This window comes from Leopardus geoffroyi, chromosome A1 (assembly GCF_018350155.1).
Source record: "Leopardus geoffroyi isolate Oge1 chromosome A1, O.geoffroyi_Oge1_pat1.0, whole genome shotgun sequence".
NCBI classification, from domain to species: domain Eukaryota; kingdom Metazoa; phylum Chordata; class Mammalia; order Carnivora; family Felidae; genus Leopardus; species Leopardus geoffroyi.
Genome location: NC_059326.1, coordinates 3,887,392 through 3,911,655, shown reverse-complemented (window position 1 = coordinate 3,911,655; position 24,264 = coordinate 3,887,392). Strand labels below are relative to the sequence as shown.

The window sequence follows — 24,264 nt, the reverse complement described above, 5'->3', positions numbered from 1 at the left end:
AAGTTGGGTAAGGTTGTTTATATAAAATAATCACACGGCAACCAGTAGCTTTCATATCCACGGTGGTAACTTGTTAGGGGATATAATCGCGACAAAGGTGAGCTTAGGGGTAAACTTTTTAAAAGAAAATCTTTATTTCTGAGAGACAGAGAGGGAGAGAGAGAGTGAGCGAGCAGGGGAGGGGCAGAGAGAGGGAGACAGAGGGTCTGAAGCTGGCTATAAGCTGACAGCAGAGAGCCAGATGTGGGGCTTGAACTCACGAACTGAGGTCATGACCCGAGCCGAAGTTGGATACTCAACTGAGCCACCCGGGTGCCGAGCTTAGCGGTAAACTTCCAAGAAATGTGAAAACCATACATAAGGAAAACTTTTAAGTATTCCTGAAAGGGCAAAAATGGATTTCAACAAATGGAAAGACATCCCATGTTTTTCGGGTAAATAATGACATAAAGATGTCAGTTTTCCCCCGAGTTAATTTATGAATTTAAGATAATCCTAATAAAAGAATATGCTTTTCTTGAACTAGATAAGTTAATGCTCAAGTTCGGAAAAATAAGCAAGAACTGGCAGAGAAATATTGAAAGCTACAAGGGTATGTGTGCATGTGTGTGACAGAGAGAGAGAGAAAAAGAGACAGAGAGAGAGAGAGACTAGTCCTACCAGACATTAAACTATATTTTATAGGGGCACGTGCACGGCTCAGCTGGTTAAGCGTCCAACTCTTGGTTTCAGCTCAGGTCATGATCTCATGGTTTGGGGTTCGAGCCCCATATCAGGCTCCGTGCTGCCCGTATGGATCCTACTTGGGATTCTCTCTCTCCTTCTCTCTGCTTCTCCCCAACTCAAAATAAATAAATAAACTCAATAAAATAAAATAAACTTTATATCCTATTTAACAAGGTTGGGACTAGGACCTGGACAGGAAGACTAGGGGAACAGAACAGAAAATACACAAACAGACCCACGTGCATAGGGAAATTTAATAGATGATAAAGGTTTTATTTCAAATCGTAGCGACAAAGGTGGAATTTCTAATAGATAATCTAGTTGCTGGCTCCGGTGGCTGGATGACTGGAAAAGATAAAATTAGACCCACACTTCACACCTGATACCTGATACAGGAATAAACTCTAAAGGCATCAGGGATCTAAAATGTATCGTAATGTAAAAGGCAAAACCAGACAAGCAACATGCCTGACTTCCTCTTTCTGTAAGGAAAGTTTCAAATTATGTCTTAAAATCCAGATGTAATGAATGAAATTATAAATAAATTTGAGTGTATAAACATTAAAAGTAGAATGTTAACAGGAAAAATGTTAATATTCAGAATATTTTATATTATACTTTAATCCCTACAAATCCACTAAAATTTTGTTTTAATGTTTATTTTGAGAGAGAGAGAGAGAGAGAGAGACGGAGCACGAGCAGGGGAGGGGAAGAGAGAGAGAGAGAGAGAGAGAGAGGGAGGGAGACACAGAATCCCAAGCAGGCTCCAGACTCTGAGCTGTCAGCACAAAGCCCGACGCGGGGCTCAAACCCATGAACTATGAGATCATGACCTGAGCCGAAGTTGGACGCTTAACTGACTGAGACACCCAGGCGCCCCTCTACAAATCCATTTTAAAGAGTCATTAAAGAAGCAAAGGAGATGGAAGGCAGTTCCAGGAGAAGCAGCCTTAAATAAAAAGGGAACGATTTATAAGATCTGAAGAGAAGGCTGAGTATTTAAATAACAAAATAAAAATGTGAAAGATGCTGAACCACACTAGTCCCTAGGGAAATGAAAAGTAAAATAACACAAGAAAACATGAAAAAGATCATCAAGTCTGACAGTGCAAAATACAGGTAAAAAGGTGAGGAAAGACAGACCCTTACACTGCTCGCGGAGCAATAAATCGGATCAGGCACTTTGAGAGGCACACTGGCCAGGTTTGGTAAAGTTCAGTATGTTCACATCCCAAACTCATGCTTTGTAAAACTTGGTAGAATAGACAACTCAGAGCAGGGCTCTCCGTCCTAAAAGATATCTGAAAAACTACGCACCCGTTACACAGTTTTAAGTTAACGTTGTGTTTTTCATAAGTTTAAGTATTTACAAAAGATATCATTTCTGCATATTATACACACCGTCATTTTGAAATAACACTCATCACTTTACAGTGTATTTGATGGAAACTAAAAATCACGGAGATTCGATATCGACCTCCTTCGGGTTACAATTCAATATGCTAAGAATTTTTTTTTTTTTTTTTTTGCTTAAATTGTCCAGCTGTGACTGGGAGCTCGTTCATTTGGCTCCTGGGTCTTTTTGATGTACCCTCGCTGTTTTGATTTTTGAGCACAGCTTATTCACTGGCACTGCAAAATGTTCCAAATTCATCTTCTACGTTCGCTGCCCCCGTCCTAGAATGAGCCATTTCTTCAAAGAATCCTGATTTCTTTTATTGCAGAATGAGATGAGGAACCAACTGCTGGGTGACACGGAATTTAATTACCTGATCTCTCACTTCTAGAATTTCTATTCTGTTATTTCTCAAATCTGCCATTTTCATACGACTATGACATTGCCTAGCCTTGTATTCAAAATTTTGTTCTCTTTGAGGGCACCTGGGTGGCTCGGTCGGTGTGGCATCCGACTTCGGCTCGGGTCATGATCTTGTGGTTTGTGAATTCCCCTGATGGGCTCTCCGCTCTCAGCACAGAGCCCCCTTCAGATCCTGTCTCCCTCTCTCTCTGACCTCCCCCGTCTGTTCTCTCAAAACTAAAAATAAACATTAAATTTTTTTTTTTAAAGAATACATTTTTTTCTCTTTGAGCCTTTTATTCGTACCTTTTAAAAATCTCTCACTTTGCTCTCTTACTTAGAGTTTCAGGGGGTAACTTGTAGAGGCTGCTAATTCTATGTCTTTGCATTATTATTATTATTATTATTGTAGTAAACGCATGTTCAGCAATGACTGCCTTCCATAGGTGTTTTTATGTCATGGGTAATGGGATACTTTCTTCAAAGCAGTTGGACTTCAGTGCAGTTTTTAACATTAATTTTCCAGCTCTGAGATCTTACGAGGTAGTGTGGATACAGTCCTCCTGTCTTGGCCAAGCAAAGGCCTGTAGTTCCTGATTTCTTTTGGGTTACCCAACCCAGGGCCCAAGATGGGTTCGCATCATCTTTAGACTACCAGGCAAATTTTCTATAATAACTTCTATGGGAGACTAGGGTGTACAGGGCATCTCAGTCTGAGCATTTCACACACACTAGGCTGTGGCTTGGCATCCCGTCCCATAATACATTAAGGTCCCGGCCCCCCATCTCTATGGGATCCTGATTCTCTAGCGGTACATTAGCTCAGCTCTGACAATGAATTTCCTCTTTGTTACTGAGACCTAAGGATGAGCTTGTCTCGCTTTCTAGCTGAACAATGTTTATAAGTCTACAATATATATTTAAAAGTATTTATTTCCTTCCTCCCTCCCTCTCCCCTTCCTTGCCTTCCTTCCTATTTATTTATTATTTAGAAGTAAACTCGTATTTACAAGTGTTTGAAACAGGAGCAAATGTTTCCGCGTCCTCTCCTTTTACTTTACCTAATGAAGACACACCTGTATTACTGGCCAGGTGCTAGGCATTGTTTCCGGCAATTTACAAATAGTCACTTAGTCAATTGCCTTCACATCCCTATTGGGTTGCAGAGTTTACCCTGTGATGTTAATGTTTCCCGATTCCTTAAGTTTCAGTTCAAATGCTTCCTTCCCTGTGACATCATCTCAGCTAACCCCGGGAAGATTTTGAGCTTTTTCTCCTATGCCCTCACTATATTTTGGACTTTCATCGAAGCAAGGAACTATATGTTCTAACTTGTTTGCCTATTTCACTTCCCAACAGACTTTAAAATCATGAAGAGCAGGATGCATGCCTTTTATCAGTGCAGAACTAGCATCTACCCTGGCACAAAAACACGTCTGGTACATTTTTGCTCAATTTTTTAAAAAAACAATGAATTACATCACATATGAATGAACAGCAAGTCAAAATGAAGGCAGCATGTCAGAGTTCATATTGTCCTTGTGACTGATTTTGCTATAAGAAATGCAAATCTAGGGGCGCCTGGGTGGCGCAGTCGGTTAAGCGTCCGACTTCAGCCAGGTCACGATCTCGCGGTCCGGGAGTTCGAGCCCCGCGTCGGGCTCTGTGCTGACAGCTCAGAGCCCGGAGCCTGTTTCAGATTCTGTGTCTCCCTCTCTCTCTGCCCCTCCCCCGTTCACGCTCTGTCTCTCTGTGTCCCAAAAATAAATAAACGTTGGAAAAAAAAAAAAAAAAGAAATGCAAATCTAGTTTAAATACAAATTAATTATCTTTTTTCTTAAATAGTAATTGTCACCGTTCTATGACTATCATTTGAGCAAATATCAAAATTTAAATTTGTGATATTTACACATGTATATTTCAGAGATATATTTGCAAATGCATTATGATCGCAACCCTACAAAATCCACAATCTTTCCTTTCAGGATATTCTAGAATCATTTCCACTGTACTTGGGCCAAGAATAGTAATGGTACTGGACTCAGAAAGAAAAAGTGGGGGAAGGTTTATACTAAGGATTTACAGAAGAAAATACGACTATCATATAATCGATTAGTGGAGTCTGGCTGTAAATCAAAGGATAAACCACTCAGGGGTCCACTTAGCTGGGGGAGACAATATAGTCAATGCACGTGGGCTTTGGGGTCAGAGCTGAATTTGGATGATCTTTTGGACACTCTTTAATCTTTGCTTAGAACGCGCTACTATCTTGACCTCAGTCTTTCTGTTTTATAAAATGGGGATGAAGCTGATAATTTTTAGGGTCGAGTTGATGATTAAATGAGATAAACTTTGAGACGGCATGGAGCACAGATGCGTGACACTCAGGACATGTTAGCTGATACCTTCCAGCTTCACCCCATTCCTCCAGGAATTCTTACTAGTTCGTTATTTCCTCAGTCAAGTGGTTATAATGCCTGGGTTATGGGACGTCCCGCAGTATGTCACGTTTCAGAAGGCAAGAGCATACTTGTCTGCCATTTCTTTTTCAGCAAGGGTCTGCTGTAGAACGGGCAGATTTATATCCTGATGGACAACACAGGATGAATGGTTTAATTTCAAGCGCTCTATCTTTTAAAACAGTGACATTTAGTTCAAAAAGGAGTTTGGTATCTCTACAGTTTGTATGATTTTATAATTTCAAAACGGTTTCAATGGGATTATGTTTTAAAGATATTGCATCACTTTTGTATCCTAGAAAAGTAAAATGTTCTTCTTTCCTAACTAGAATAATTCTGTAATATTGATCTTATGACCCTTTATCAAAATTAATGAAATTGTTCTAACGTAATTAGAGTCACAATTTATTTTCATGCTGCAAATGTTCTCTAAGTGGGTAAGATAAATGAAACTCTCACTTGCTTTTGACTAATATTTAATTAGGCATTAAAGATAAGAGAAATGCTTAATTTCCTTTTATTCCATTTAGTGTGATTATTCACTTGGTATAATACTGATAATAAAAATGATTATGTGTCTTCAACTTCCAGTTTACAAAATACTCTTAACCTAACAGCTTATTAAATCTTTCCCAGAATCCTTTGAGATATGTATTACTACCAGCATTTTATAAATGAGAAAAAATAGTTTCCAAAGTTTAGTTTGGCCAAGGTCACAAGGCTTCTCGGTGTAAAGCCGGGACTGCACTTTATTTCTTCTATGATACATAATATATTAGGATGTTAATTGTTCTGCCTTTATTTCAAGTTCAAATGATTTTGCTATAAGAAATGCAAATCTAGTTTAAATACAAATTAATTACCTTTTTACTTAAATAGGAATTGTCACCCTTCTATGACTATCATTTGAGCAAATATCAAAATTTAAATTTGTGATATTTACACGTGTGTATTTCAGAGATATATTTGAATATAATTTTGAGCGATGCCTAAGACTTTAGACATTTGTTTTAAAAAGTAGCATTTGGGGGTGCCTGGGTGGCTCAGTAGGTTAAACATCTGAATCTTGACCTCGGCTCAGGTCATGATCTCCTGTTCATGAGTTCAAGCCCCGCATTGGGCTCTACACTGGCATCATGGAGCCTGCTTGGGATTTTGTCTTTCCCTCTCTCTGCCCCTCCCCTGCTCGTGTGCGCACACTCTCTCTCTCTCAAAATAAATAAACTTTAAAAATAACTCAATAAAAAAAGTGCTTTGATTTTGTTATAAAATACAAATATAATATTGGAATAAATGTCATCGGAAGTGCAGTGATAAAGTGAAATACACATAGGCACACGGAGACCCTTTATGAAGAATCCCTTTGCATCTGGAACTGGGTGACTGTATATCTTCTGACATTAGGTGAAGATACACATTGTTGAGGACGTTATCCTAAGTGAAAGGGCCGGTCACAATGTACAAATACTGTATGATTCCACTTGCATGAGGTGCCTGGAGGCATAAAATTCATGGAGACAGAAAGCAGGATGGTGGTTTCCCAGGGTTGGTGGCGGGTGAGAATAGGGAGGAGTTTACCCGCCACAGAGTATCAGTTTTGCGAAATGAAAAGAATTCTGGAGATGGGTGGTGGTGATGGTGGTACAACAGTGCGAATGTACTTAATACTTTCGAACGGCACGCTTAAAAGTGGTTAAGGTGGTAAGTTTTCTGTTGGGGGCGGATTAAGCATAGGGAATCTGTAGCACTTTTTAGTGTCCTTGGATGTTAGTAAGTTGCCACTAGCTGGTAAGTGGAACATGATGAGAATAAAGACGGTGAACGGAATAAGGCAGATGCTGGTAATAACGGCTAAAATATTATTCCAGCACATATCCAGGCACCTTCCACAAAAGAGTTTAAATGTGAACAGAATTCTTACCTCAGGTCCTGAAATGGGTCGGCTCTGACGAGTGGCGTCTCCACTGAATGTTCAAAAAGGGCGCCTTCAGGCCCTAAACAAAACCAGAGATGCAACTTTGTACAGAAGTCAGATAAACGGCATCAAGGAAATGAAACATTTAGTTTATATACTAAAGCACAGTGGACTTTGATCTTGTTGCTGAATCTGTGCAGATGGAAGCAAGAAACTGCAACTAATATACAGGAACTAATGTATAGACTAATGTATAGACCAGTGAGCTGAAATTATTCTCAGAGGGCACTCTTTTACAAGGAACTACAACTCAGCAATTAGTCTTTAAAGGTATAACAATTACTTTCTAATATAACCAATTAGTCATATTACAATGATGTGTGGTTATTGTAATGGACAGAAGTACAAGGCAGGCATAAAGCCTATCAACTGGTATGTATTATCTTTAATTTCTCCATCATTGAAGTTGTCGATGCACAGATTATATGACCTTACTTCTGTTACTACTATTTGGCCTCAAAGTAATATTCCTCAGGACCTATTTGCATACATTACACTAGATGTTTTGTAAATGGTTTCGTAAAGTAACTCTCAGTAAATCCCTGTTAATTTTCAGTGTAACTATGTTTCCCTTATATATGCATTCATATGAAGTATTCCCAACCAAGATGATACAAAAACATATCATTGGTGTAACATCTGTTTCTTGTGGAAAATAGGACATATTATTTAGTGTCATATAATATAATTTAAACTGGGAAAAAAAGTTCCATTATAAAATATCATTATATAAATAATGCATTTAAATAACTCTGTAGAGTATGATCCCGTATAACCATTTGTGTAAGGGAAGCATAGTAATTTAAAAAGCCTAGTCTTGGGGCGCCTGGGTGGCTCAGTCGGTTGGGCGTCCGACTTCGGCTCAGGTCATGATCTCGCGGTCCATGAGTTCGAGCCCCGTGTCGGGCTCTGTGCTGACAGCTCAGAGCCTGGAGCCTGTTTCAGATTCTGTGTCTCCCTCGCTCTCTGACCTTCCCGCATTCATGCTCTGTCTCTCTCTGTCTCAAAAATGAATAAACATTAACAAAAATTTTATAAAAAAAAGCCTAGTCTTACAACGCTAGCTTTTTTTTTTTTTTTTTTTTTTTAAAGAATGTATCACAAGATTAGATGTAGTAAATGGTCTGGTCATTTCCAGTATAAAATGTCAATAGTTTGGATGACTCCATCTTTCTCTCCTGGAACACAGAATAATTTATGATGAATGGATATTCATATGAAGATCTGTAGTAAGACTGTGGTATAAGAGGAGTTGGAATGGTGGTGAAGAGTTCACAGAACCCACACTCTAGGGTTCATGGACATAACCGAACACTGACGGGGAAATTGCTCTCGGCTGCCCCATCCTTCCCTACCCGTGGCTACTGTAGGTTCCTTCGGTTCAGAAATACAGACGTATTTCAGTAAGAATACTACTGCCCAAACAGTGGATGACATATGCCTAGACACCAGTTAGGTTTTTATGTCTACCCTGATAACTATTTATTAAGATTGATTCCACATGTGCACTGAGTATTTACGGACTGAAATGAGCTTTACAAGTGGTGCAAAAACAAGAAAGATTTCCACTGGCTTCATAGCCAGACTCCCATACGGTGTCTCTCTACTGCCTCCGGTCCATTCTATCCTGCCACCAGTGCGAACGGCCTTTTGCCTTAATACTCCAAAGAAAATGCTTGGTAAGATAACAATGACCTCCATAATGACATAGTCAATGACAGTTTCCATCCTCATCTTTCCTCGACCCAAATTCTGGGAACACAGTCTCTCTTGGCATCGAGAAAATGGCTCCTGTGACGTTTCTCCCACCACACTCTCTGCCTTTTCACACTTTCCTTTGCTGGCTATTCTTCCTTTATCCGGCAGGCCCTAATGTTGGTATCTCTCAGAACTCACTTGGCCGATGGTGCCCTCATTTCTATCTCTGGTCAAGACTTGAACTCTGAGCACTAAATAGCTCACAGATCCAAGAGCTGACTTGGCATATCCATTTGGCGGTTTCAGACATATCATACATTTATGCATCTAAAACATTAATTGTCTAGTCTTTGTTTTGAAAATATATTTTCCTCCTCAGCCTTCTCCAGTATCTAGAGAATAATGCCATCATCCAGAAACAAATAGAACCTTTTGATCTTTGATTCCCTCTCTTAATATCTGCCACCCATTTGATCTATTGGCACGTCTTTGTATGTCAGTTCTTAAATCTTTTTTTTTTTTTTTCAACGTTTATTTATTTTTGGGACAGAGAGAGACAGAGCATGAACGGGGGAGGGGCAGAGAGAGAGGGAGACACAGAATCAGAAACAGGCTCCAGGCTCTGAGCCATCAGCCCAGAGCCCGACGCGGGGCTCGAACTCACGGACCACGAGATCGTGACCTGGCTGAAGTCGGACGCTTAACCGACTGCGCCACCCAGGCGCCCATGTATGTCAGTTCTTAATTTGGAGTCATTAGTGTCCTTCAGTGGCCAATCCTGCCACCTAGCCAGGTCACCAGCATCTACTGCCTGTACAGTTGACATCCTCCTAAATGGTCTTACTGTTTCCTCTCTTTCCTCCAAATAATCTATTTTCCCTTGTAATAGGTTATATTGATCTTAAAATGTATAGATCAAAAAGCACCGTTTGAAACAATTCACTGTCTTTCCATTGCATTAAAAACAAATCCGAAGTCCTTATAATGGCCAACAAGTACTTGCATGAACTGGTTTCTCTGTATCTCGCCTTACACCAGGCTTGTTTCAGACTGAAATTCCATATGATTACAATATAAAAATCATGAAATAATATCACACAGATAACCCCAAATAGAACAGTTATCAAAACAAATGTAAATGTTTTATTTATTTTTTAAAAAATTTTTAACGTTATTTATTATTAAGAGACAGAGTATGAGTGAGGAGGGGCAGAGAGAAAGGGAGACACAGAATCCGAAGCAAGCTCCAGGCTCCAAGCTGTCAGCACAGAGTCTGACATGGGGCTCGAACTCACAAACCACGAGATCATGACCTGAGCTGAAGTCGGACGCCCAACTGACTGAGCCACGCAGGTGCCGCAAAATGTAAATGTTTAAAACTCCTCATTAAAGACCAAAGTCTAGGGTCTTCTGGGTGGCTCAGTTGGTTGAGTGTCCAACTCTTGATTTTGGCTGAGTTTTTGATCCCAGGGTCATGACTGAGCCCTGAGTTGGGCTCCGCACTGAGCATGAAGCCTGCTTGGGATTCTCTTTCTCTGTCCCTCTGCCCCCTGCCCTGCTTAGGTGCTCGCTCTCTCTCTCTCTAAAGCAAAAATAAAAACAAATAACACCCCTCCCCCACCCCCCAAAAAACACAAGGTCTATTCGAATGGGTTAAAAAAATAAATTTCAGCTAAATGCCACTTTCAAGAGAAACGTAAGTCACTTAATATGAGGATTTAGGTTGGAAGGGTCATTTAAAGAGGTCATCAACTTCCTACAGTTTAGAGAAGTCACTGCACAGGGAAGTGATGTTTAGCACTAATGGAATCATTCTGTGATTAAAAGGGGAATATCAACACATCTAAGAGAAGCAAAGCGGGAGCAGAAATTATTGGACCACTGAATTAATCAACCTGCAGACTTCTCATGTAAGATAATACATGTCCTTATCACTTAACCCAGATTTAATTGGGTCTTTTGTTCTTTTCAGTTGAAAGATCGTCAACTGATGGGCCAGGTTATCCGATGTCCACAGAGCTTCATTACCAAGTGTTTGGAGATCTTTGGTTATGTTCTTAAAGGATATGGTGATCTATTAGCATCTTGTAGATAATCTGTCTTCATGTCTTTTTAAGGGACCTGGACTTATCACCTTTGTTTACGTCCACTTTTTCAGTTGTTGAAATCTTATTCTCCAGATCCTCAGTGGCTTTGTGAGTGACTGCAGTGTTTCTCCACCAACACTTCTGACTTCATGTAATCCTGCTTAGCCACAACAGGTGCAAAGAAACTGAACTGGCTTATCACTGAATCTTGCTGTCCTCAAGGGAAATTGGATACCATTATAGGACCCCGTTTTTCTTACTAAATGTTGGGGAATGGGCCCAGCCAAGCAGATCACTGCCAAGGAATCAAAGTAGATTTTTTGCCAGAAGTCAGTTCTGGCAATAGCCTAATAAAACATTTTTTTGAGATGAACTTTTGATGCTGCTTCAGTAATATGTTCTATAACTGGGTTAACAAAAGGGCATGCTAACTTTGGTCACTTGGTGACCAATTCTATTTTTAGGGGGAAAAAATAAGACTGTTTAAAGGCCGTGATCAATTTCAAACTGAGTTCATGAAATTATTTAATCTCCTCCATAAATCTGATTTAAAAACAATTCTTCAGTTCCCCAGCTGACTATAGCCTAAATGGAAATTGCTTAACACAGAACATTGTGTAAATGTAATGGTAAAACATCTTAATTTGATACATTTATATATTGTAAGATGACTGTCATTGTAGTGATAATTAGCATCTCTATCATGTTACCTAGTCGTCCTTTCTTTTTAGTGACTGTGATGGCCAAGTTCTAGTCTCTCAGCAGTTTCGATGATTAAACACAATAATGTTTTCTATGCTCATTCCAGTCTGCATTAGACTCTGGGGTTTATTTACTACTTGTTGCAAGTTGGTACACTTACACAACATCTGTCCTCTCCCCCATCCCCTGGCAACTATGGTTTTATTCTTGGTTTTTATGAGTTTTGCTTTTTTTTTAGACTCCACATAGGACATCAGACAGTTGTTTTCCTCTGTCTTATCTCACTTAGCATAATGTGTTCAAGGTCTGTGTTGTTGCAAGTGGTAGGATGTCCTTTCTCATGACTGAATAATACCCTATTGTATGTATACGCCGCATCCTCTTTATCCATTCATGTGTTGACGGGCACTTAAGTTGTTTCCGTATCTTGGCTACTGTGAATACTGCTGCAGTAAATATGGGAGTGCCTTCATGTCTTCAATATCCTCCTTTCATTTCCTTAGGGTGAGTACCCAGAAGGAGGATTGCTGCATCATATAGATACATGTTGAGTTTTTTGAGGACCCTCCATACTGTTTTCGACAGTGGTTGAGACAATTTCCATTCCCACCCACAGCGTACTCCCTTTTCTCCACATCCTCACCGATACGTGTTATCTCTTATTTTCTTGATGAGAGCCATTCTAACAGGTATGATGTGATATTGCATTATGGTTTTGATTTGCATTTCCTGGATGAGTATTTACGTTGAACATTTTTTCACGTACCTGTTGGACATTTGAATGTCTTCTTGGAAAAATGTCTATTGAGTTTCTTTGCCCATTTTAAAATCTTTGTTTGTTTGTTTGTTTGTTTTTGAGTTGTGTGAGTTTTTTTGTTGTTCTTGCTCTTATTGATTTGTAGGAGTTATGCACTTGAACATTTTATCGTTGAGTCCTTATATATTTCAGATATGAACCCCTCCTCCGATATACGGTTTGCAAAAATTTCTCCCATTCTGTATGTTGGCTTTTCATTTTGTTAATATTTTATTTTGCTGTGCAGAAGCTTTCAGCTTTGTACAGTCCCTCCTGTTGAGTTTTTCTTTTGTCTGTTTGTGCTTTTGGTGTCACATCCAAACAATCTTTGCCAAGACCAATGTCGAGGAGCATCTTCTCTAAGTTTTCTCCAAGGAGGTTTAGGGGCACCATGTCTGATGTTCAAGTCTTGGATCCATTTTGAGTTAGATTTTGTGAGCGGTGTAAGACAGAGATCAAATTCATTGTTTTGTACATGTTTATCCAGTTTTCCCAACACCCTTTGTTGAGGGGACTATCCTTTCCCCATTGGGTGTTCTTGGCTCCCTTGCTGAATATTAATTGAGGGCATATGTGGGGGGTTAATTCTGGGCTCTCAATCTATTCCATTGGTCTATAGGTCTATTTTTATGCCAGTACCATACTGTTTTTATTACTATAGCTTTGTAGTACAGTTTTTAATCAGGAAATGTGATACCTCTAGTCCCTCTGCCCCCCCCCCCCTCAGGATTGCTTTGGCTATTAGGGGTCTTTTGTGGTTCCAAGTTTTAGGACTGTTTTTTTGTATTTCTGTGAAGAGTGCCATTGGCATATTGGTGGGAATGCTGTTGAATCTACAGATGGATTTGGATAGTATAGAATTCTCCACATTATTGATTCTTTTGATTCATGAATATGGGATGTCTTTCCATTGGTTTGTGTCTTCTTCAGTCTTCAACAAAGTCTTGTAACTTGCATTGTACAGATCATTTACTTCCTTGGCTAAATTTATTCATAACAAAATATTTTATTGTTTTTGATGCTATTGTGAATGGGATGGTTTTCTCTATGTCTTTTTCAGATGTTTCATCGTCAGTGTATAGAAATGCAACTGATTTCTGTATGTTGATTTTACATCTTGAAACTTTACTGAAATTGCTGCTTAGTTCCAGCAGCTTTTTTCGTTGAATCCTTAGAAGATTTTCTACATAAAAAGTCATATCTTCTGCAAATGGAATCTGCTTAAGAATTAAAGAGGTTTCATTTTATTCTTGGAGTACTGAAGACAAAGGTAACGGAAAGAAACCATTTCTTTACGCAAGAGTCAAGATCAGGATTTAGCACCAGTCAGATATTTGGAGTGTACTACGTTAAATAAAGAACCACTTGATCTCTCCTCTTTAATCCTACGCTTTGGGCAGTCATGCAAGAGACCAGGAGAGAGAAAAGTGAAGCAAAGCATTTAATTTTCTTTCCCAGTCCCCAGAGTGAAATTGGCTCTGTCTCTCCTATCAGTCCTCTTTCCTTGGCTCTCAGCCACTGCTGCTTCTGTTCCAGGAAACTCCAAAGGCTACCTGGAGTGGATCCATTTAAAACAAGACCAAACTTTTATAGTAAGTAGTGGAAGGAAGCTTTAATGGAAATTGATCTTTAAAAATTAATGTTTATAAAAATATGCTTATTGTATTTTATATTTAACAAAACTTAGTTCTAACTATAACAACTATGAATTCACAGAAAATAAACAAAGAATAACTCAAGTTTTGTCCTGTGGTGCACTTTTTCCAACACAGTTGGAATGATATGATGGCTGTATTAATTTTCTATTTCTGTGTCACAAATTGTGACAAACTTCACTGCTTAAAACAGTAACCACTTGTTAGCTCACAGTCCTTTGGTCAGAAGTCCTACCCAGTGGGCTTGGTTGGATTTTATGCTCAAGGCATCACGAGGGCAAAGTCAAGATGTCAGCCACGCAGGGCTCTTTTCTGGAGGCTCCGGGTAAGAATCTTGTTCCAAGCCCAGTCAGGCTGTTGGCAGAAGAGAGTTCCACGTGGTTTTAGGGGTGAGGCCCTATTTTCCCACTGTCAGCCTAGCACCTAAGATTCTAGAAGGTGCCACATTTCCTGTCACATGGCCCTCTCCGTCTTCATATAGCAACAGAGAACCCTTTTAGCACTTCAAATTCTCTGGTTTCCCTGTATACCACCAGTCACGGAAAACTCTCTGCTTATAAAGAACCCATGTGATTAGTGTAGACCACTGAGAATGGATCCTCAGATAGACAGACTCCCTTTTGCCACAGAAATAACATAATCACGGGAGTGATATCTTATCACATTCACAGCTTCCTTCCACGCTCAGAGGTGAGGGGATTTTACAAGGGCAAGGTCGCTGGGGGTCTCATTCTTAGAATTTGGCCTACCACAGCGACACAACATGACATTGTTCACAAGGTTTACAGAGGCAGTAAAACCATCGTGACAGTCAAACCGATGGCACTGCCACGCTTCCCAAAGGTGAATAATGTCATCTTTTGACCATCAGTAACATTACTGATCTTTGGAGTACCCGCCAGGCCACCTTCTCGGTCCACTTTCACTTCTTCAGCGGCTGGCAAGTCTGACTTCCCAGGTCTTCTTTTGTTACTGGTTTTGTCAGTGGCTCCAGTATTTCGGTACCACTTTTGACTTCTGGAGCCCTGCATCTTTTGCAAGAGTCACAATCGAATTTCACGACCAATCTGTCTCTGCCTCGTTGCGCTCTGTACGCTGTCCTCCAGTCAGTGGAAGACCCGGGGTAGAGATGCGTGCGGCTGTATGTGTCGTGAAGTGCGGACAAGTGAGACATGAGCCAGGTCACATAGCTGTTCCATGAGCAGCCGGGACTGGAACTCGGTCTGGCTCTCAGAGTGTCATCCGCTCTTATTTTTAACAATCGTCTATTAATAGCCCTTCACGCTCTACACTCTGTTCAGAACAATGAATCTTACTTTTTCTTCCTGACAAACCTCTAGACATTTCTCTAGGACCACCTCAAATCCCTCTTTCCTTGAGAAACCCTGTCTGACCTACTCTGTGTCTCTTCCCATCACACTCTGGCACAACTGACGTCCTTGTCCAGGCTGCTCCTGTAGCCCTTGGCCCAAACATCTATTACAATCCTTAGCAGACTGTGTCCAACCAATTAATTTGTGGTAACAGCTCTCCAGTTAAAATATAAACGTCACGTGAAAGGAAGTGTGTCTTAATTATTTTGTACTATAGGCATTTAGCTTCATTTCTAGCTGGCAATACACAGGAAGGCAATGTGAATATAAGTCCAGAGAAATGGCATAGGGTTAAGTTAGACAGGTGGTTCTCAACCAGAGGTGATTTGGCAATGCCGTCATCCTTCCAAAAAGTTTTGGCGATGTTTGGAGACATTTTGGTTTTCATAACTCCCAGGGAAAGAATGCTGCTGGATTGATGGCTGAAGGTCAGGGATGCTGCTGAATACGCTGCATTGCACAGATACCCCCACACATATACCAAAGATATTATCCAGCCCAAAACGTCAGTAGTGTTGAGGCTGAGAAAGTTTAAGTTATATGACACAGAGAGGGAATCAGACCTTAGAAAAAAACAAGGAGAGAAGTCAGAATTGTACGACTCCTTGCATTGCTTTAACTGCAAATTTAGGGAAGCTAAGAACATACTGAAAAGCTGAGAAGAGTCAAGGTCTGGGTCGAAATGTCACTGTTCATGCAGTCACCACTCCTGGCTGCCCTGGTGAGGAGAACTCCGTATTGTTTTAAAGGCACAATGACAAGGAAAGTATTCAGAAATTACAGGTACAATATATTTGCTCCAGTTAGTTTCACTGGGGAGCAGAGGGGCTTAGAAGAAAATTATACGAGACAAAAATAATTATGAAAAAGAAGAAGAACATAACTTATCTTTAAAAAGGCTAACTTAAAGGCACCTGAGTGGGTCAGTGGGTTAAGTGTCTGACTCCTGGTTTCAGCTCAGGTCATGATCTCACAGTCTGTGAGGTCGAATCCCACATCAGGGTCTGTGCGGGCAGCGTGGAGCCTGCTTGGGATTCTCTCTCTCTGCCCCTCCTGTGTGTGCAAACTCCCCCCCTCTCTCTCAAATAATAAAAAGAAATTAAAAATAAATAAAAAGGCTAACTTAAATGTGTGTGCCAGAGAGAGCATCTATCTGGTACCAACAGGTTTTTCCCACTGACTCCGGTCAGATTAGTGTAGGGAGTGGTTCTCAGCCTGTGGTCCCTGGAACAGCAGCATTACCTGACAACTCGTAGGAAATGCAGATTTTCATGTCCCATTCCACACCTGCTGAATCAAAAACTTGGGGAATGAAGCCCAACAATATGTATTTTAATAAGCCCTCCAGGTGATTCTGAAACATATATGCAGGTAATAAATAATATAGGTGCTTATCAATTTTTTTCACCTCTTCCACTAAAATTAACATCAAGGCCTGGAAGGAGTCCTACGCTAAGAAAAATTTCACTTAAGGGATGCCCTGTGTAGGATGGCTTGGGTTTGAAGCAATCTCTCCTGTTTTTTAGGCTGTTTTCCCTACAGATTTCATTGCCCTGCAGTGCCATAATACTTTATCAAGACCTCTGCTGTCCTCTGTATATACCGATCCACTTAATTTAGCAATGTTAGTATGGTAGGGATCATCAATCCACTTTTAAAAATGAGGAAACAGCCAAAAGAGATCAACTTGCCTGAGGTCATGTGGCTAGTAATCGTTGAGACAGGAACAGAATCTAGATCTAAAAAGCCAATATGCTTTGTACTAGAAATAGTAGAGTTCTTTTTCTTTTTTTTGAAGTTTATTTATTTATTTTTGAGGGTAGGGGGCAGAGGAGGGGCGGGAATCTCAAGCAGGCTTCCCTCTGTCAGCCTGGAGCCTGACACAGGGCTCGAACTCATGAACTATGAGATCATGACCTGAGTCAAAATCAAGAGTCAGACACTTAACTGATTGAGCCACCCAGCACCCCTGAGATAGATTTCTGATGACCGAGGCACTTGGACTTTCTAGCCATTTCTTTATTAGGAAACAATCAATGTCCTTTAAATAGATTTCCTAATGTCCTTTATTTTAGTAAGAAAACCACAGACCCTATTGCCTTAGTATATGCTGCAACATAGGTATGATTCTTGTAGTTTGTTTTGTGAGGAGTTACACACTACATAAGACTTTATACTAGGGTTGAGTCTGCTTCTATGTTTTCTTTGTTAGTTTTTAAAATTAATTTAAAAAAAATTTTTTTTTTTTTCAACTTTTTTATTTTATTTTTGGGACAGAGAGAGACAGAGCATGAACGGGGGAGGGGCAGAGAGAGAGGGAGACACAGAATCGGAAGCAGGCTCTAGGCTCTGAGCCATCAGCCCAGAGCCCGACGCGGGGCTCGAACTCACGGACCGCGAGATCGTGACCTGGCTGAAGTCGGGCGCTTAACCGACTGCGCCACCCAGGCGCCCCAAATTAATTTTTTAAAATTTATATCCAAATTAGTTAGCATAGAGTGCAACAATGATTTCAGGAGTAGCTTCTTTAGTGCCCCTTACCCATTTAGCCCACCCCTCCTCCCACAACCCCTCCAGTAACCCTCTGTTTGTTCTCCATATTTATGAGTCTCTTATGCTTTGTCCCCCTCCCTGTTTTTATATTATTTTTGTTTCCCTTCCCTTATGTTCCTCCGTTTTGTCTCTTAAAGTCCTCATATGAGTTAAGTTACAGATATTTGTCTTTCTCTGACTAATTTCGCTTAGCATAATACCCTCCAGTTCTATCCACGTGGTTACAAATGGCAAGATTTCATTCTTTTTGATTGCCGAGTAATACTCCATTGAATGTATGTATATACCACACTTTCTTTATCCGTTCATCTATTGATGGACATTTGGGCCCTTTCCATACTCTGGCTACTGTTGATAGTGCTGCTATAAACATGGGGGTTCATGTGTCCCTTCGAAACAGTACACTTGTACCCCTTGGATAAATACCTAGTAGTGCAGTTGCTGGGTCATAGAGTAGTTCTATTTTTAATTTTTTGAGGAACTTCCATACTGTTTTCCAGAGTGGCTGCACCAGCTTGCGTTCCCACCAACAATGCAAAAGAGATCCTCTTTCTCCACATTCTCGCCAACATCTGTTGTTGCCCGAGTTGTTAATGTTAGCCATTCTGACAGGTGTGAGGTGGTATCTCATTGTGGTTTTGATTTGTATTTCCCTGATGCTGAGTGATGTTGAGCATTTTTCATGTGTCGGTTGGCCATCTGGATTTCTTCTTTGGAGAAGCGTCTATTCATGTGTTTTGCCCATTTCTTCACTGGATTGTTTTTTGGGTGTTGAGTTTGATAAGTTCTTTGTAGATTTTGGATACTAACCCTTTATCTGATATGTTGTTTGCAAATATCTTCTCCCATTCTGTCAGTTGCCTTTTAGTTTCCTGATTGTTTTCTTCCCTGTGCAGAAGCTTTTTGATGAGGTCCCTATAGTTCATTTTTGCTTTTGTTTCCCTTGCCTCCAGAGACGTGTTGAGTAAGAAGTTGCTGCGGCCAAGGTCAAAGAGGTTTTTGCCTGCTTTCAACTCGAGGATTTTGATGGCTTCCTGTCTTACATTTAAGTATTTCATCCATTTTGAGTTTATTTTTGTGTACAGTGTGAGAAAGTGGTCTAGGTTCATACTTCTGCATGTCGCTGTCCAGTATTCCCAGCACCACTTGCTGAAGAGACTGTCTTTATTCCATTATTCTTTCCTGCTTTGTCAAAGATTAGTTGGCCATACATTTGTGGGTCCATTTCTGGGTTCTCTATTCTGTCCCACTGATCTGAGTGTCTGTTCTTGTGCCAGTACCATACTATCTTGATGATTACAGCTTTATTGTATAGCTTGAAGTCTGGGATTGTGATGCCTCCTGCCTTGGTTTTCTTCTTCAAGATTGCTTTGGCTATTCGGGGTCTTTTCTGGTTCCATACAAATTTTAGGATTTTGTGTTCTAGCTCTGTGAAGAATGCTGGTGTTATTTTGATAGGGATCGCATTGAATATGTAGATTAATTTGGGTAGTATCAACATTTTAACAATATTTATTCTTCCTATCTAGGAGCATGGAATCTTTTTCCATTTTTTTGTGTCTTCTTCAATTTCTTTCATAAGCTTTCTACAGTTTTCAGTGTATAGATTTTTCACCTTTTTGGTTAGATTTATTCCTAGGTATTTTATAGTTTTTTGTGCAACTGTAAATGGGATCGATTCCTTGATTTCTCTTTCTGTTGCTTCACTGTTGGTGTATAGGAATGCAACGGATTTCTGTGCATTGATTTTATATCCTGCAACTTGCTGAATTCATGAATCAGTTCTAGCAGTTTTTTGGTGGAATCTTTAGGGTTTTCCATATAGAATATCATGTCATCTGCGAAGAGTGAAAGTTTGATCTCCTCCTGGCCAATCTGGATGCCTTTTGTTTCTTTGTGTTGTCTGATTGCAGAGGCCAAGACTTCCAATACTATGTTGAATAACAGTGGGGAGAGTGGACATCCCTGTCTTGTTCCTGACCTTAGAGGGAAAGCTCTCAGTTTTTCCCCATTGAGGATGATTTTAGAGTTGGGTTGTTCATATATGGCTTTTATGATCTTTAAGTATGATCCTTCTATCCCTACTTTCTTGAGGGTTTTTTCTTTTTTTCCAGAAAGAATACTGTATTTGGTCAAATGTTTTCTCTGCATCTATTGAGAAGATCATATGGTTCTTGTCCGTTCTTTTATTGATGTGATGAATCATGTTAATTGTTTTGTGGATACTGAACCAGCCCTGCATCCCGGGTATAAACCCCACTTGGTCGTGGTGAATAATTTTTTTAATGTATTGTTGGAGCCAGTTGGCTACTATCTTGTTGAGGATTTTTGCATCCATGTTCATCAGGAAATTGGTCTATAGTTCTCCTTTTCAGTTGGGTCTCTGGTTTTGGAATCAAGGTAATGTTGGCTTCATAGAATGAGTTTGGTAGTTTTCCTTCCATTTCTATTTTTTGGAACAGCTTCAAGAGAATAGGTGTTAACTCTTACTTAAATGTTTGGTAGAATTCCCCTGGAAAGCCATCTGGCCCTGGACTCTTGTTTTTTGGGAGATTTTTGATTACTAATTCGATTTTCTTACTGGTTATGGGTCTGTTTAAATTTTTTATTTCTTCCTTTTTCAGTTTTGGTAGTGTATATGTTTCTAGGAATTTGTCCATTTCTTCCAGATTGCCCATTTTATTGGCATATAATTGCTCATAATATTCTCTTATTAATGTTTTTATTTCTGTTGTGTTGGTTGTGATCTCTCCTCTTTCATTCTTGATTTTATTTACTTGGGTCTTTTTCTTCTTGATCAAACTGGCTAGTGGTTTATCAATTTTGTTAATTCTTTCAGAGAACCAGCTACTGGTTTCATTGATCTGTTCTACTGGTTTTTGGTTTCAATAGCATTAATTTCTGTTCCAATCTTTATTATTTCCTCTCTTCTGCTGGTTTTGGGTTTTATTTGCTGTTCTTTTTCTAGCTCCTTAAGGCATAAGGTTAGGTTGTGTATCTGAGATCTTTCTTCCTTCTTTAGGAAGGCCTGGATTGCTATATACTTTCCTCTTAGGACCGTCTTTGCTGCGTCCCAGAGGTTTTGTGCTGTGGTGTTATCATTTTCATTGGCTTCCATATACTTTTTAATTTCCTCTTTAACATCTTGGTTAGCCCATTCATTCTTTAGTAGGATGTTCTTCAGATTCCAAGTATTTGTTACCTTTCCAAATTTTTTCTTGTGGTTGATTTCGAGTTTCATAGCGTTGTGGTCTGAAAATGTGCACGATATGATCTCAATCATTTTTTACTTACTTAGGGTGATTTGTGTCCCGGTATATGGTCTATTCTGGAGAACGTTCCACGTGCACTGGAGAAGAATGTATATTCTGCTGCTTTAGGATGAAATGTTCTGAATATATCTGTTAAGTCCATCTGGTCCAGTGTGTCATTCAAAGCCATTGTTTCCTTCTTGATATTTTGATTAGATGATCTGTCTATTGCTATGAATGGGGTGTTGAAGTCTCCTCCTATTATGGTATTACTATCAACGAGTTTCTTTATGTTTGTGATAAAGTGATTTATATATTTGGGTGCTGCCACATTTGGCGCATAAATGTTTACAATTGTTAGGTCTTCTTGGTGGACAGACCCCTTGATTTTGATATAATGCTCTTCTGCATTTCTTGATACAGTATTTATTTTAAAGTCTAGATTGTCTGATATAAGTATGGCTAGTCCAGTTTTCTTTTGTTGACCATTAGCATGATAGATGGTTCTCCATCCCCTTACTTTCAATCTGAATGTGTCTTTAGGTCTAAAGTGGGTCTCTTGTAAACAGCATATAGATGGATCTTGTTTTCTTATCCTTTCTGTTACCCTATGTCTTTTGATTGGAGCCCTGAGTCCATTGACGTTTAGAGTGAGTACTGAAAGGTATGAATTTATTGCCATTATGTTGCTTGTAGAGTTGGAGTTTCTGGTGGTGTTCTTTGGTCCTTTCTAATCTTCATTTCTTTTGGTCTTTATTTATTTATGCATTTATTTTTTCATCTTTTCTCCCCTCAGAGAATTCCCCTTAAGATTTCTTGCAGGGCTGGTTTAGTGGTCACAAACTCCTTTAATTTTTGTTTGTCTGGGAAAGTTTTTATCTCTCCTTCTGTTTTGAATGACAGCCTTGCTGGATAAAGAACTCTTGGCTGCATATTTTTCTGATTCAGCACATTGAATATATCCTGCCGCTCCTTTCTCGCCTGCCAAGTTTCTGTAGATAGGTCTGCTGCAAATCTGATCTGTCTTCCCTTGTAGGTTAAGGACTTTTTTTCCCTTGCTGCTTTCATGATTCTCTCCTTGCCTGAGTATTTTGTGAATTTGACTATGATATGCCTTGTTGATGGTCGGTTTTTGTTGAGTCTAATGGGGGTCCTCTGTGCTTCCTGGATTTTGATGACTGTGTCTTTCCCCAGGTTAGGAAAGTTTTCCGCTATGATTTGCTCACATAACCCTTCTACCCCTATTTCTCTCTCTTCCTCTTCTGGGACCCCTATGATTCTGATGTTCCTTTTTAATGAGTCACTGATTTCTCTAATTCTTAAATCATGCTCTTTTGTCTTAATCTCCCTCTTTTTTTCTGCTCCGTTATTCTCCATAACTTTGTCCTCTATATCGCTGATTCTCTGTTCTGCCTCATCCATCCTTGCCACCGCGGCATCCATTTGTGATTGCAGCTCAGTTATAGCATTTTTTATTTCATCCTGACTAGTTTTACTTCTTTTATCTCCACAGAAAGGGGTCCTAATCTATTTTTGACTCCACCTAGTATTCTTATTATCGTGATTCTAAATTCTGGTTCAGACATCTTGCTTGTATCTGCGTTGGTTAAGTCCCTGGTTGTCGTTTCTTCCTGCTCTTTCTTTTGGGGTGAATTCTTTCATTTTGTCATTTTGAAGGCAGAAAAGGAATTAATGAGGTAGAAAAAATTAAAATTAAAAAATTAAAAACACACACACACAAAATTGAATAAATGATGCTAGATACTAGGTGTGTTTTGGTCTGGGTGTTGAAAGGGGCTTGAAAGATTAGAGCAAAAAGGGTAAAGAAGAAAAAAAAGGAAATCGTTTGAAAATTTGAAAAAATGAATACACTGAAGTAGACTAAAATGAAATGATGGAAGTAAAATAGAATTTGAAAAAATTTACACAAAAGTAAAAAATATAGTAAAAACAAAAGTATTTTAAATGAAAATTGAAAATAAAAATGAATTTTTTCTGTTTCTGTATTCAAGAAAAAGAAAACAAATGAAAAAGAGAAAAAAAGAAAAAATAAAGAAAAGTGAATAGATGGATCTGCTAACAGACTGAAATACGACTGGAATTACTTTGTTTTCCCCTAGAAGCCAGACTATGAAGCACTTTATAATCCATAAACCAAATAGGCAGTGAGACTTCTATTCTTGAAGAGCGAGGTTGGCCCAGTTGGGCGGGCTCAGTGTAATGTCTCCATTCTCCACTAGATGGCGCTGCTAGCCTACTGGGGTGGATTGTTGTGGCGCTTGTAGGTGCATATGCGCACGCATAGAAGCGGTGAAAATGGCGTCACCCAGCTACCCACTCTCTAGTATCGGAAGTCTGTTCTTCCCAATCAGCAATCACACACCTGTCCTCTGTCTTCAGCTCTTCTCCACTCCCCGGTTTTTCACTGTCTGTGACCAGGCCCCAGGCAGTACCTCTCTTCCGAGTTTTATCTCAGATGCGGTTGTTTTCCCTGGCCTCTTACTTCCGAAGGACTGCAGCTTTGACCCATTCCGCCCCTCTGTGGGAGGGTCTCACCGAGCAGTGGCAGGAACGTTTGCGGGACCCTGCTGCTGCCGATGCCCAGAGACTGCGGCTGTGTGCCAGCCCGCCCCAGAAAATGTTCGAGAGGCGTTTCAGGGATTACCGACAATCACAACACACACCTGGCACCAGGCTTCACCCTTAACGATCTTGTTCCAGCACCAGCGAATGTGGCCATTCTCTGGGGTCTGCTGGGCCCAGGTTGCCTCACAGCCTCTATCAAATCTCCTTCCAGCAGTGGAACCGCTTTTCCCCATGTGGCCTGAGAACCTCTCAGATCCCACTCTGCTCCTGGGGATTCGTCCTTCCCACCAAAGCACCGCCAGATATGGCGCTGCGGAGTTGCAGCTTGTTTACAAGCTTGTTTACAGTCCCCTTGTTTACAGTCTTAATGGAATTTAAACCCTCTCCTTTCTCCCTTTTTAGTTTAGTCCCTGTGGCTGTTTCCAATTTTCCACTTTCTCTCCAGCTGTTTTTGGCAGGGAGTGCTTTTACCGTATTCTCCCCACTGTCTCCGTCCTCTCTCCACATGCAAAAGCAGCTCTCTGCCCTCCGTGGCTTCTCTCTCCCCAAGTTCTCCTCTCCGCGCCGCATACCTGCTGAATTCTGTGGTCTAGGTTGTACATATT

At 40.1% G+C, this 24,264-nt stretch overlaps 1 protein-coding gene across 7 annotated transcripts in view; it reads right to left on the bottom strand.

Moving 5' to 3' along the window:
• The window catches only part of SGCG (sarcoglycan gamma), a 131,774-nt gene that overhangs the window by 11,039 nt on the left and 96,471 nt on the right, over positions 1-24,264 (bottom strand). For all 7 annotated transcript variants that reach the window (XM_045454821.1, XM_045454893.1, XM_045454504.1 and 4 more), the window contains one exon: positions 6,905-6,977. In XM_045454821.1, coding sequence (XP_045310777.1) covers positions 6,905-6,977 — 73 coding nt within the window. The remainder of the gene's footprint in view (positions 1-6,904; positions 6,978-24,264) is intronic.